Source organism: Sapajus apella, unplaced genomic scaffold (assembly GCF_009761245.1).
Source record: "Sapajus apella isolate SASKATOON/1434 unplaced genomic scaffold, GSC_monkey_1.0 scaffold16, whole genome shotgun sequence".
Classification (NCBI taxonomy): Eukaryota; Metazoa; Chordata; class Mammalia; order Primates; family Cebidae; genus Sapajus; species Sapajus apella.
Window position 1 is genome coordinate 23,162,777 of NW_022436956.1, and position 14,597 is coordinate 23,177,373.

Sequence of the window (14,597 nt, forward strand, 5' to 3'; positions counted from 1 at the left end):
TTGTGCATGCTGGTCTTGAATTCCTGGCCTCAAGCAAAACCCCTTGCCTCAGCCTCCCAAAGCGTTGGGATTACAGGCGAGTGTCACTGCACTTAGCAGAATTAACACTTTTACAGTGTTAAGTCATTCTATCCCTAAAATGATATATTTATCCATTTAGTCAAGTTTTCTGTGTCTTTTAATAAATTTTTTTACACTTGATCTTACCTAAAGGCCAAGAGGTGATAATTTTTTTTTAAGTATTCATTTCAGTCTTGTGAAGTCTGATAGGTTAATGCCTAGATTCTTTGCATTTTTGTTGTGATCATAAATGGTATCTTGTTTTCTTTTATTTTATCTTAATACCAAATGTCTTGCTGAATTTTCTCATTAGTGTCAATGGTTTGTCAGGTGAAGCTTGTGGGTTCTCTTTCATCTTTGTATATTAAGATTAGTTTCTTCCATTTTGTTACCTCATTTTATTTTTGTGTCATTGTGCTCTGACTAGAACTTCCAGTTGAATATTAGTAGGGATGGTGGTGTTTGTCCTGCTCTCAAACAGAATTCTTATATTAATTCATATTAAATTTTAACTTTCTAAATATGTGTATGTATTCTCTCCAATTAGATGAGGTGTCCTTAAATGTATAAACTTTGTACTAAAATTATCTATGTTCCTAATAGCATCTAAAATACTGCTCAGTGTATAGTAAGTAGGCTTTTGGTATATTTGTATTGAATTAATGAATGAGTTTGGGCATTTACAGGATACTTTATACAAGTTTTAAAAAATTTATTGCTTATAATCATGAAAATGGAAAGTATTTTTCATGTGATATGCAGTTACAGTAATCATACCATATATGTATGTATGTGTGTGTATATATATATATATATATATATTCTTTTTTTTTTTTTTCTTGAGACGGAGTCCTCGCTCTGTCATCCAGGCTGGAGTGTGGTGGTGTGATCTCAGCTCATTGCAACCTCCAACTCCCAGGTTCAAGCGATTCTCTTGCCTCAGCCTCCGAAGTAGCTGGGATTACAGAGGCCTGCTATCAGGCCCAGCTAATTTTTTTGTATTTTTAGTAGAGATGGGGTTTTGCCATGTTGGCCAGGCTAGTCTCGAACTTCTGACCTCAGGTGATCTACCCTTGTTGGCCTCCCAAAGTGATGGGATTACAGGCTTGAGCCACTGTACCTGGCCAGTCATACTATATATTAAGTAGTGTTTATTTTCTGAGAAATTCAGTGCTCTGAAACATATGGTATTCTGTAGTATAAAGCTATTCAATCTAACCCCTATTTTATTATTTTTATTTTTTAAATTGATGCTGTCAACTATAAAATTAATAAAACCACATCATAAAACTTTAGAAGATAGGAGGAAAAATACTCAACCTAAATCTACCAGGTTGCTATGGCTACTTTTACCATTTTATTACATTTATTCAGTCTTTCCATATGCATATAGTTTCCATAGCTGTAACTGATGTATAAATAATATTGAATTGTACATTTTCACTTAATATTTTGTCATAATCAGTACCTGATATATTATGGTTGTTGAAGAAGTGCTTGTTGAATGAATGAGCATTATATTGCAAGAATGTTTTCACTGTCTTTGTATAATTGTCCATGTACTAGATGTAGCCTAGTTTATTTAATCATTTCTCTATAATTGGATATTTTGTAGTTTTTAAAACAGTTTTTACTAAAACTGCAATTAACATTTTCATGAATGGCGCTCCACCTTCCAACCTCCACCAGCTGGTGTGATAGAAGTAGGTATACTGATATTGAGTCAAGGGATATGAAAATTCTTGATCCATATTGTTTTCCAAAAGAATTATAGTAGTTTACAGTGTTATTGACAACAAATGAGAGCAGTTCATGTTTATGAGTTTTTCTAGCTCATATCTGTGACTTCTGTTTTCTTTTTCTGGATTTCTTTCAGATTCTTGTCTTTTACTTTTTGCGATGTCTTCTGGCTTTTGTGAGCTGTATTTGTGAACTTTACTTTTACAAGTGAGTATAAAAGTTTTGCTTCTAAAAGTGCTATGAGGAAACCCGTTATTGCGTAGATTATCTTTTGTGATAGTCTAGGCAGTGATTAGAAATAGAAAACACTTTCCTTCTAGCCCCTGATATACTACTATACATATTTTTTTTTTAATCTGGGAAAGCAAATTTCTTTTTTTCCATACTAAGTTTTATTGTATGCTGCTGGTAGCGTATATAAAACAGTTACCCTTGTGAAATAGATAGAAATTCATGAAAATTCAGAGAAGTAGATGTTAGACTGACAAAAGTAGAAGTTTGTATATTATGGCACGTGTGTTACAGGGATAAGCCTTTGTACAGGCTTCAGATTTAACTGTTTTGAATATCTACTGAATCCTAAGAAGTGGTTTGGAAAACCTTTGAAAGATTCATTTTAATACAAAAAGGAACAGACTTTCTGGGGTCTTAAGGGAGTTGTACTTGAAGGTACTCCAGTCAGCAGAGGGTCATGTTGAACATTCTGCAGACAGAATTGTTTCAAGTCTGCAGCTGCCTGGGAAACTTTTACACAGTTGAGCCCGGCCTCCAGCCGGAGCTGTTGAACCACTTTCTTTACTTTTTTTCTTTGTTTTTGAGACAGAGTCTAGCCCTGTCACCCAGGCTGGAGTGCAGTGGCATGATCTTGGCTTACTGTAAGTTCTGCCTCCCAGGTTCAAACAATTCTCCTGCCTCAGCCTCCCGAGTAGCTGGGATTACAGGCTCCTGCCACTATGCCCAGCAAATTTTTTTTTTTTTTTTTTTTTTGTATTTTTAGTAGAGTTGGGGTTTTACTGTGTTGGTCAGGCTGGTCTCGAACTCCTGACCTCGTGATCTGCCTGCTTCAGCCTCCTAAAGTGCTGGGATTACAAGCATGAGCCACCACACCCAGCCTGAACCACTTTCTTCATAGCGGTTACGCTGGAGGAGCCAGACTGATTTGTGGGTTGGTGGGTTGTGGGTCAGCAGGGCTAGACTAAAAACTTCTTTTATTTATTTTTCTCTTTTTATTTTTTTAATTTTTATTTTTCTTACAATAGTTTTTGGGATACAGGTGGTTTTTGGTTACATGATAAGTTCTTTAGAGGTGATTTCTGAGATTTTGATGCACCCATCACTTGTAGCTCCTGATATTAAATCTGAAGTGTGACTTCTTGTATGAAGCCAACAGTTGAAGAGGAACACTGTACTTCTAATTACCTTTTTCTTTCCTGAGGTTCATAAATACCATATCCTCATATCATTCATTTTAATTCTGTTAATAAGTATCTAACTGGTCTTTACTTGATAGGATTTAGTTGCACCCTATTTTCAGTCCTAAGATATAGGATCATGATTTGCCTCTGCCCTACAGCCTGGTTGATAAACTACTCCCAGCGTGGGACTCACTGCTCTTATTTGCACCCAATATATTGTCTTTCACAAAGTACCTATCAGTTGATTGAATATTAATTGGAACTGTTAAGCATTTAAGTGTCCCAGTAATAAAAATAGCCACCTGTTTTTCATTATATCTAACAAATGTCTTATTTTAATAATGCTTTAGTAATATATTTAAAGGTATTTTGACTTAATGATCATTATTAAAAATCTTCCTACAGCTAAAAATGTCAGATTAAAAAAAATCTTTGGCCTTGACTATGAGTGGAGTAGAGGAAAAAAAAATAAAGCCAGTGCTGCCTTTGAGGATTGTAATCATAACATAGGGGTTTGGGCCTGAATTCAAATCACCTGCATGGTCCTTCAAGCCCTAAGCTGAGAAGTTTGTTTGTTTATTTGAGACAGAGTCTTGTTCTGTCACCCAGACTGGAGTGCAGTGGTGTGATCTCGGCTCACTGTAACCTCTGCCTCCCAGATTCAAGGAGTTCTCCTGCCTCAGCCTCCCAAGTAGCTGGGAATACAGGTGCGCACCACCACACCCAGCTAATTTTTTGTATTTTTAGTAGAGACAGGGTTTCACCATGTTAGCCAGGCTGTTTTTGATCTTCTGACCTTGTGATTTGCCCGCCTCAGCCACCCAAATTGCTGGGATTACAGGCATAGCCACCGCGCCCACCCAAGAATTTATTTTAAATTATTCTGGGTTGGTAGTGCCCCTGGCATCTGGCAAAATATTTCTCTAGAGATATGGACCCTTAATCCAAGTGTTTGAAAATTACCGGAGATAAAGTTCTAGTGAACAAGAAATTATAATAAAAATAAATCACAGAGCACAGAAGGGAGCAAGACATTATGAGTGAGAATCAGCAGAAATAATAATCAATAGAACGTTGACCTGAAAAACTTCATATATTGGGAAATAGGAACATAAAATAGGTGTATTTAGTATTTTCAAACAAGTAAAAGAACTGAAAATGTGAACAAGAAACGAGATGACCAGATAAATTAAAAAAAAAATCAGAACTTACAAGAATTATATAATATGTAATACTATGTAATATCAATATTTATGTAAAATTGTTATTTAAAACTCAGTAGTTAGCTTAAACAGCAGATTAGACATTCTGATGAGTAAACTAGTAAATTGGAAGATCAATTTGAATAAATTACTCAAAATGCAGTACAGAGAGACCAAAAAAAAAAGGTAATATAGAAGAGGTTAAGAAATGTGTGAGCTATGGCTGAGCGCAGTGGCTTATGCCTATAATCTCAGCACTTTGGAAGGCCGAGGCAAGTGGATCACTTGAGGTCAGGAGGTCAAGACCAACCTGGCCAACATGGTGAAACCTCATCTCTGCTAAAAATAAAAAAATTGCCTGGGCATGTTGGTGCACGCCTATAGCCCCAGCTACTTGGGTAGTGGAGGCATGAGAATCTTTTGAACTCAAAGAGATGGAAGTTGCAGTGAGCCAAGACTACGCTATTGCACTCCAGCCTGGGCAACAGAGCAAGACTCTGACACACACACAGACACACACACACACACACACACACACACACACACAAATATGTAAGCCAGAGTTTAAAGATCTGATACACATCTAATAAGGTTGTAGAAGGAGGTGATAGAATAGGGAGAGGCAATATTCAGGGAATTAGTAGCTGGGAATTTTCCAGAATTGATGGGGAAAAAAAGATGCTAAATCATAAATTTAGTAAGCCCAACATATTCCAAGCTAGATACATAAAAACTTAGTGTAGTGAAACTGTGTAAAACAATAGGGACAAAGAAAAAGATTTTAAAAGTTGATGGAGAACTAATAAAATACTTACAAAGGAGTGTTAGGCAGTTACACTGACAGAAGACTTTAATAACCAGAAAACAAAAAAAGAGTATCTTCAAAGGCTGAGAGAAAATAACTCTTATCTTAAAATTGTATACTAGGTTAAGCCATCTTTTAAGACCAAGAGCTAAATAGACTTTTCAGTTAAAAAAAAAAAAATAGAAGAGAGATAAAGAAAAAAAAAAGAAAGAAGCCTGTAATCCCAGTGCTTTGGGAGACTGAGGCAGGAGGATCATTGAGGATCGCTTGAGCCCAGGAATTTAAGATCAGCCTGGACAACATAGCAAGACCTCATCTCTACAAAAAATTAGCTGGGTGTAATGGCACATGCCTGTAGTCACAGTTACTCTTAGCCACAGGTGGCTAAGGCAGGAGATTCTCTTGAACACTGGAGTTCAAGGATGCAGTGAGCTATGACCATGCCACGGCACTCCAGCCTGAGCGACAGAGAGTGAGACCCTGTCTCTGGGAAAAGAAAAAAAGAAAGGAAAAAAAAAGAAAGGAAACCAACCAACCAAAAAACCAGAATTTATCATTAACAGATTCTCACTAAAAGAACTTCTAAAAGAGATACTTAGGAAAAAACAAAATTATTTCAGAAGAAGCTCTGAAATGCAGTAAGGAATCTGAGCTAGGAAATGATTAACACATGGATATGTCTGAACAAACACTGACTAAGTGAAGCAGTAATAATGCCTAAATATGTTTAATTTGAGGGGTTAACACCTACAAGAAAGAAGTAGAAGATATGTAGTTGCTTAAGTTTGACAAACACTGATTTAGATAATCACTTATTCACATTTTCATTTATCTCCTAGCCTTTTTTTCTGACAACTACCATTTATTGAGCAACTGTGTGCCAGGTACTCTCCTAAGCACTTTCCATGCATTGTCCTCACAGAAACCTTACGAAGTTTGTGTTACTTATTATCCTTATTTCATGCATGAGGAATCAAACATTATTCGACTAGAGTAAGGTTCCACTGCTAGTAAGTGGCAGAGCCAGAATTTGAACGTGTGCCCACCTGAATCTGCCATCTCTTATTTTTCATGACATCATTCTGTTTTCCACTTGATAGATATAATCTTAGCATGTAAAAAATATGTTTTCTTTTAGGTAGGGAGCTTCTCTTCTGTGTCAGAAATAAGAATGTTTGGGTTTCTTATGCACAGTGAATTGCTAACAAACGTATCAAGGTAGTTTTGTGTTTGACTTTAGATCTTCAGTGTTACCTGTGGTGCATGTTTTTCTCCTTTGATTTGAATTCATGCTAATAATCTTTGCCTTTTTCCTAGGGCTGTGTGCAAGAAGTTTGGGTTGCATGTGAGTCGAATGATGCTAGCCTTCTTGGTTCTTAGCACTGGCATGTTTTGCTCATCATCAGGTAAGTAAAAGGGCAGATGAGGGAATTGCAGATTCACCAATAGTTTTTTTTTGTTTTTGTTTTTGTTTTGAGACAGAGACTTGCTCTGTCACTAGGCTAGAGTGCAGTGGTGCAATCTTGGCTCACTGCAGCCTCCGCCTCCCAGGTTCAAACAATTCTCCTGCCCAGCCTCCCGAGTAGCTGGGACTACAGGCATGCGCCACCATGCTCAGCTAGTTTTTTGTATTTTTAGTAGAGATGGGGTTTCACCATGTTGGCCAGAATGGTCTTGATCTCCTGACCTCATGACCCACCCACCTCGGCCTCCCAAAGTGCTGGGATTACAGGCGTGAGCCACCGCCCTCGGCCACCAATAGTTCATAGTTGCATTTAAAGGAAACACTTGTTCAAATGTAGGTTATATTGTAGAATATGTCAATAATTTGCAGAGCACTGTTATCTACGTTATCTTGATTGACCTTTGTAGCAATCCTACCATGTAAGACAAATATTTTCTCACTTTTGCTGGTAACGACATTGAAACATAGGTGAAATGATTTACTAAAAGTCAAAATTCATAAATGGTAAAGCTGATAGTCTCACCAGGATGCTTTATATTACATTTTTGTATCAACCACCCACTTCCTTTCTTGACCATTAGGGGAAAGAAAGTAATTCTTTTATTTTGTTTAAGGAAGCTATTTGTACATAAAGACCTTGTTGTTGTTGATGGCTCTGTTTCTATTGATGATATATTATTTGAGATGTATTCTATATGCATCTTCCATTGGGCTTTTTAAAAGATAAGCTTCTGGAAATTTAGAATAAAAACCTTACTCTAGAGCATTGATTTTCAAACTGTACTGCCATTGAACATTTGTGTTGTATAAGCTGAGTCATGGTGCCCCACTGCCAAATGGTAGTCTGTTCCCAGTTCTCCAGAAAAATTTAGTTACTGGATATAATTGTCTCAATTTTAGTTTCTGCTTGAATGTAACAGGATCTAGCATATACACTGAGTATACACAAAAACATAGTATGTGGCACAAAATTATATACTTACTTTTCCCTTATTAAATATATCAAAATTGATGTTGTTTTGCAGAGATGTCAGAGCTGTACTCCAGAATGACTTTGAGAGCCTGTCCTAAATGCATCTGGCTCTACCCTCAGGTTTCTCTGCTCCCTTTGTCCTCTACACTGGCAGCTGGAACTGACAGCTTTGGATGGCATCACTATTATTTGACATTTATTGGTAAAGGGTGTACCTCACATGTTTTTTAAGTTGCTTTGCTACTTCTTTTTTAAAATCTTTTCAAGTGACAAGGTCTTACTCTTTACCTAGGCGGGCTGGAGTGCAGTGCACAATCATAGCTCACTGCAGCCTTGAATTCCTGGGCTCTAGCAGTCTTTCCACTACAACCTCCCAAGTAGCTAGGACTATGGGCATGCACCACCATGCCCAGCTAGTTTTTAAATTTTTTGTAGAGATGGAGTCTCACTGTGTTGCCCAGGCTGGTCTCAAACTCTTAGCCTCAAGCAGTCCTCCCACCTTGTCCCCCAGAGTACTGAGATTAAAGACATGAGCCACCGTGCCTGGTCTGCTGCTCCTACAATTGATCTTTATATGTAGGCAATTCCTGAGGGTATCTTTGTTTTTGTAATCTAATTTGAGACACAGATAAGTTGAAAGCATCTTTTCATACAGAGACTCTGAACCCTGTGCTGAGTTTAAAAAAATCTCACTGCCTATTAATTGTGGTTGTTTTTGTAGCTGATACTGATTTTTCTTCCTTACTGAATCAGACTTTCTGCAGCAAAGAGGCAGATCTGCATTTCTGTTCAGAGATACTAGAAACACTTTAATCAATTGTTATTGTTGCAGAGACCCTGTACTCTCTCCTCTGCTATATTCAACAAGGTTGAGGTAGATGGAACTAATTAGGGGACTATCTAAAGGCCATACTATCTGTGTCAGCAGATGGAGGATGCAAAGCATTGCTGCCATACAATATCTGGCCCTTGAGGAGGCTTCCTAGAATTTCTGGGGCTAGAGGTTAGGACCAGGACAGTCTCAGAAGACCAACAGCAGATAAGCTTCTTCAGAAGTAAATTGTCAGCCGTGCCTCTAAGTCTTTTAAAGCATATTCCCTGCCTGGAAATATAATCCTGGGGTGTTCCTAGAGCCCCTGGAATTATGTAAGTTTTTTATTTGAGGTATAGGCTGGGAGAGGAATTACATGGTTAGAATTGTATAATTGGGTTGGTACCTAAAAAAACAGGAGTGGGAGGCCGAGCACAGTGGCTCATGCCTGTAATCCCAGCACTTTGGGAGGCCAAGGCGGGTGGATCATGAGGTCAGGAGATCAAGACCATCCTGGCCACCATGGTGAAACGCTGTGTCTACTAAAAATACAAAATTTAGCTGGGAGTGGTGGTGGACACCTGTAATCCCAGCTACTTAGGAGGCTGAGGCAGGAACATCTCTAGAACCAGGGAGTCAGAGGTTGCAGTGAGCTGAAATCGCACCACTGCACTCCAACAGAGCGAGACTCCATTCCAAAAACAAAGAAAAAAAAAAAAAACAGGAGTGAGAAATTAAGAATCACTGAACTTTCTTTTTTTTTTAAAAGGAATATCACTGTGCTGTCCTTTCTAATATAGCATTTCCCAAAATATGTTCCTGGTTATTGACAATTTGCCATGTCGATATTTACACTGCAAAATTTACATTTAATCAGTTTTTAATTGATACCTAATTAACCTTGAGTTCTTGTTCTTCCGCCTTTTTTCACTTCTTCGCTCTTGCAGCATTCCTTCCTAGTAGCTTCTGTATGTACACTACGTTGATAGCCATGACTGGATGGTATATGGAAAAGACTTCCATTGCTGTGCTGGGAGTAGCAGCTGGGGCCATCTTAGGCTGGCCATTCAGTGCAGCTCTTGGGTAAGAAATGAACAGTCCTTCTCCCACGTATCTCTGGGCATATAGTAAATGTTAATGTTGGATTAGCTCCATATTGTCTGCATAGAATCTAAAGTTAATCAATTGGGCTGTCAAAGATTCTGGGAAATGGAAGAATATGTCTCTTAGCACTTACTATTATGATTAATTCTAATAAGAATAGTGAGGAGCCGCAGTGGCTCAGGCCAGTTGTCCTGGTGCTTGAGGAGGCGAGGCTATGCGTTCAAGGCCAACCTGGGCAACATAAGAACCTCTCATTCATTAAAAAAAAAAAAAAAAAAAAGAATAGTGACCAGTGAGCATCTTCTATGTGTTAGGCACAGTGAAACCCTTTGTAAACCTTATCTTGAAACTTACAACAATTCTGCAGGAGAAATAAAATTATTAGTGCTTTATAAATGAGAAAACAGACTCCAAGAGTTTGAAGAATTTACCTTTAAGATTATGTTTGCTTTTGAATCCAGGCCTTTTTGACTCTACAGCTGATGTTTTCTTCACATGGCACCACCCTGTTCTGTGCAGTTTTTCATTCACTCAGCTTTGAAATCTGAATTTCCTCCAGTTTTCCTTCTTTCTTGCCCCCAGCATTTTTCCCCCCAAGTTCTTTCTATACTCTTTGTTCCCACTACTTCTGTTCTAGTGTGTGCCGCCTTAATTTCTTACCTGTACCATGAGTAATTTAGAAAAATATTTTAATCTGATGTTAAGGTTATTTTAGAAGTATATTATAACAAAAAGTAAGTACCAGATTGTATGAGGTTAAAATAATTTCTTTCTTTTTTTTTTTTTTGATACGGGATTTCACCATGTTGGCCAGGATGGTCTCGATCTCCTGACCTTGTGAATCTGCCCGCCTTGGCCTCCCAAAGTGCTGGGATTACAGGCGTGAGCCACCACACCTGGCCAAGGTTAAAATAATTTCGAATTTTCTTCTCCTCTAGCTCAATCCACAGATAGTCAGTGCTAATATTTTGGTGTATATCTTTCCAGAAAAATTATCCTGTGTGTATAAATATATGTATACATATCTATCTACGTTCTTAAAACAAATGGGAATTATTCCGTTTATATATATGTCTTCTACATGTTAATAAATTTATATCATTGTTTATATTGGTTGTATAGCATTCCATGATTTACGTCATTATTGCCTTATTGGTAGACATTTGCTTTTCGTTTTTTTACTGTTATACTCAATGCTTTAGTGAACTTTTTTTTTTTTTTTTTGAGACAGAGTCTTGCTCTGTTGCCCAGGCTGGAGTGCAGTGGCATGATCTTGGCTCACTGCAACCTCCACCTCCTGGGTTCAAGCAGTTCTCTTGTCTCAGCCTCCTGAGTAGCTGGGATTATAAGCGCATGCCACCACATGCAGCTAATTTTTGTATTTTCAGTAGAGATGGGGTTTCACCATGTTGGTCAGGCTGGTCTCGAACTCCTGACGTCGTGATCTGTGTTGGCCTCCCCAAATGCTGGGATTACAGGAGTGAGCCACCACACCCTGTAGGGTAAATTTTTATAAGGGTAGTTACTAAAAGAATAGGCCATTTTTAATTTTCTTAATTGCCTTTTAAAGGCTGGTTTCCTCACCTCCATTTCTTCCTTCTATTCTATTTTGCATATTCTCAAATTTTCATATTCCTCAGAATTTTATCTTAGGCCCTATTCTGTACTTTCTTCTCTCTCCATCATCTTGGTGATTCCCATGTCCTTTTTTTTTTTCCATCTCTCCAACATGAAGGTGATTCCATATCTTAATGTCTAGTCCAATTATCTCTCTTTAGCTTCATTTATATATTCCCAGTTGCTTATTAGATAGCTACCGAATTCATTATCTTCTCTCCATAGCTGTTCCTTTACTTGTGTTTCTATCCCAGTAAATAGTACTACCATCTCCCAATTACTGACCCAGAAACCTGAAAATTGTTTGTGACTCTCCTCTCTTTCCCACTCCTGTTAATTTATTGTGTCTCCTAAATATCTTTTGAATCTGATTACTTTTCTTCACTCCCCTCTGTTCCTGGATTACTACACAGCCTCCTAAATGATCTCCTCATCTCTAGTCTTGACTCCTGTAAATCTGCCCTCCAAACTCAAACTAGAGTTATGTTACTCAAATGCAGATACAGTTGTATCACCTCCCTGTTTTAAACTCTATGGTAGCTTCTCCATTGCTTTATGTCACAGATGTTGGCTGACTGGCTTGTTTTTGTACAGCCCAATAATTAAATAGTTTTTATATTTTTAAAGGGTTTTTTAAAAACAACAAACATATACACAGAGAGAGAAGACTATGCAACAGATAATATATGTGGCCTGCAAAGCCTAAAATGTATACTGTCAGGTCCTTTAAATAAAAAGTTTGCCAACCCCTGCTCTATGGTATCCACACTCAAAGATTTAACACACGAAGCCCTGCATGATCTTGCTTTTACTTCTCCAGCTTCTTTTCATCAGTTCTTTCATTCCTTTCATTCTCTATTCCATCTACATTGAATTTCACTGAGTTCCTCAAATACTCGAGTGACATGTTTTGATGAGTCTGCCTTTGCTGAGATAAGTGATTTCAGGATCACAATCAGTCAGTTAGCAATATACCATCATTCATTGAATGCTTTGTGCTAGGTTCTGCTGATATTTTGGAAATTAGACAGTCATGGTTCCTGCCCTTTTGGAACTTAACATTTTAGTAGAAAGACAGAGATTGGACAAGTAATTAAAAGTATGACTTATCAAAGGAGAAATACAGGTGCTATAGAAATGGAAGTAGTTGGGGTGACCAAAAAAACATAAAACATTAATGCAGAATTTACATAACAACATGGAGGTTCAAATCACAGAAGAGATACTGTGACAGCACATGACATTGCTAAATAAATGATAGATATAATGATGCCATATAAATTCAAAGATAAGGCCGGGCGTGGTGGCTCATGCCTGTAAACCCAGCACTTTGGGAGGCTGAGGCAGGTAGGTCACCTGTCAGGAGTTTGAGACCAGCCTGGCCAGCATGGTGAAACCCCATCTCTACTAAAAATACAAAAAAATTAGCAAGGTGTGGTGGTACACACCTGTAATCCCAGCTACTCGGGAGGCTGAGGCAGGAGAATGCTGGAACCTGGGAGATGAAGGTGGCAGTGAGCCAAGATCACGCAACTGCACTCCAGCCTGGGCAACAGAGTGATACCCGGTCTCAAAAAAAAAAAAGTCTGTAATAACGTTGTATTGCTAAAATCCTGTAAATCATGGAAGGGAAAAGTTATAATAACGTTATATTGCTAAAATCCTGGAAATCCTGTAAATCACGGAAGGGGGAAGTCAGTACTTACTTATCTGGCAGGGTGGGTGTAAGACAGTAGGATACATATACTTAATAATATATTTTAGATGTCTGTTACACATAAATGTGTATAAAATGGAATTGATTCCAGCAGCTCAGTAATTATATTTCTTATGCATCCATGGGATACAGAGCACTCTGATGGGTCCTGTGAGGACATCCTCTCACATACCAGGTTTCTTCCCTCAGTATAACTGGAAGAGGCATTTTATTCTCAGTTCATCATGAGGTATGTGTGAATCTGACCTGTCAGTATTTATTTAACTCCCCACTCTCTGTTTCTGTGTTAAATAGTTTACCCATTGCCTTTGATTTGATGGTCATGAAACACAGGTGGAAGAGTTTCTTTTATTGGTCACTGGTGGCCCTCATACTCTTTCTGGTGAGTTTTCTTTTCTTCTTGTTTTGTCCTAAAGTTGTAATGAAAGCAACTTTGATGTGAAAAAGGAACATTAGGAGTTTATTCTGTTTTTCATTCTCAGGTTTATCCTGTTAGCATTTTGAGAATGTTTCCAGAGCAAAACTATTTTCTGCTCTGTTTTAGGTGCCTGTGGTGGTCATTGACAGCTACTATTATGGGAAGTTGGTGATTGCACCACTCAACATTGTTTTGTATAATGTCTTTACTCCTCATGGACCTGATCTTTATGGTAAGCTTTGTGAAATTTACGGAAGTGTTAGGAGATAGCTTAATTTGCCTGAACTTAAAATTTTTAATTCAGTTGCCTCATTTCATTAATACAGCATTTCTTTGCTGATACCATCTTTTCCTGAGTACAGCACAATGATGACACATAGCCACTCAAATATTTCCCTTGATTAATGTGATATTCCAATACTGGCTTTTTATTTTTCCTGTTTGTTATTTTCACTTTCAGAGTTTTGAGGACTCTGGGCATGCCATGGCTTTTGATACTGCTTTTTTTAAAAATTAAAAGTTACTTTTTTCTCTTCTTAATAAAAAACCAGTATGGTAGGAGAAGAAAATAAAAATATAATGCAATCATCTCCATATAACTCCTGGGAGTTAATAATCTCCATTACTAACACCTGGGAGGTTACTTCAGATTTTTTTTTTTTTTTTTTTTGAGATGGAGTTTGACTCTTGAGTACAATGGCATTATCTTGGCTCACTGTAACCTCCACCTCCCAGGTTCAAGCACTTTTCCTGCCTCAGTCTCCCTAGTAGCTGGGATTACAGGTGCCTGCCACTATGTCTGGCTAATTTTTTTGTATTTTTAGTAGTGATGGGGTTTCACTACGTTGGCCAGGCTGGTCTTGAACTCCTGACCTCAGGTGATCCACCCACCTCAGCCTCCCAAAGTGCTGGGATTACAGGCATGAGCCATCACGCCCGGCCCAGACATTTTCTATATATACACACATTTGATGTTACTTTTTCTTTTCCAGATTTGCTTTACTTCAATTCAAGCATAAGGGGAGAAAGTTTGGAAAATCTCTAGACAAAGTTACAGCAAATGGGGCTGGGCTGGGGTCAGCATGGGAGGGTGGGGAAGTTGACCAGCTTAGGGTTAAGAGAAAAAATGGAATGTCTTTAATCTGGGGATGCAGTCTTCAATTTACCCATCTCCACTCCTTCCCTGATGCCTTTCACTCTACCAGCGAGTTTCATTTGGCCCCTGAAGGCATTTGAGTTAGTTACAGTTACGGTGGGATGAACTAGAGAT

At 38.1% G+C, this 14,597-nt stretch overlaps 1 protein-coding gene across 15 annotated transcripts in view; it reads left to right on the top strand.

The window, feature by feature from the left end:
- ALG9 (ALG9 alpha-1,2-mannosyltransferase) overlaps nt 1–14,597 on the top strand; it is a 91,353-nt gene that overhangs the window by 7,966 nt on the left and 68,790 nt on the right. For all 15 annotated transcript variants that reach the window (XR_004270933.1, XR_004270932.1, XM_032285594.1 and 12 more), the window contains 5 exons: nt 1,937–2,007; nt 6,540–6,628; nt 9,419–9,554; nt 13,204–13,291; nt 13,454–13,559. Coding sequence is in view for 13 of the 15 variants with exons in the window: in XM_032285594.1 (XP_032141485.1) it covers nt 1,937–2,007; nt 6,540–6,628; nt 9,419–9,554; nt 13,204–13,291; nt 13,454–13,559 (490 nt within the window). In the remaining 2 variants the exon portion in view is untranslated. The remainder of the gene's footprint in view (nt 1–1,936; nt 2,008–6,539; nt 6,629–9,418; nt 9,555–13,203; nt 13,292–13,453; nt 13,560–14,597) is intronic.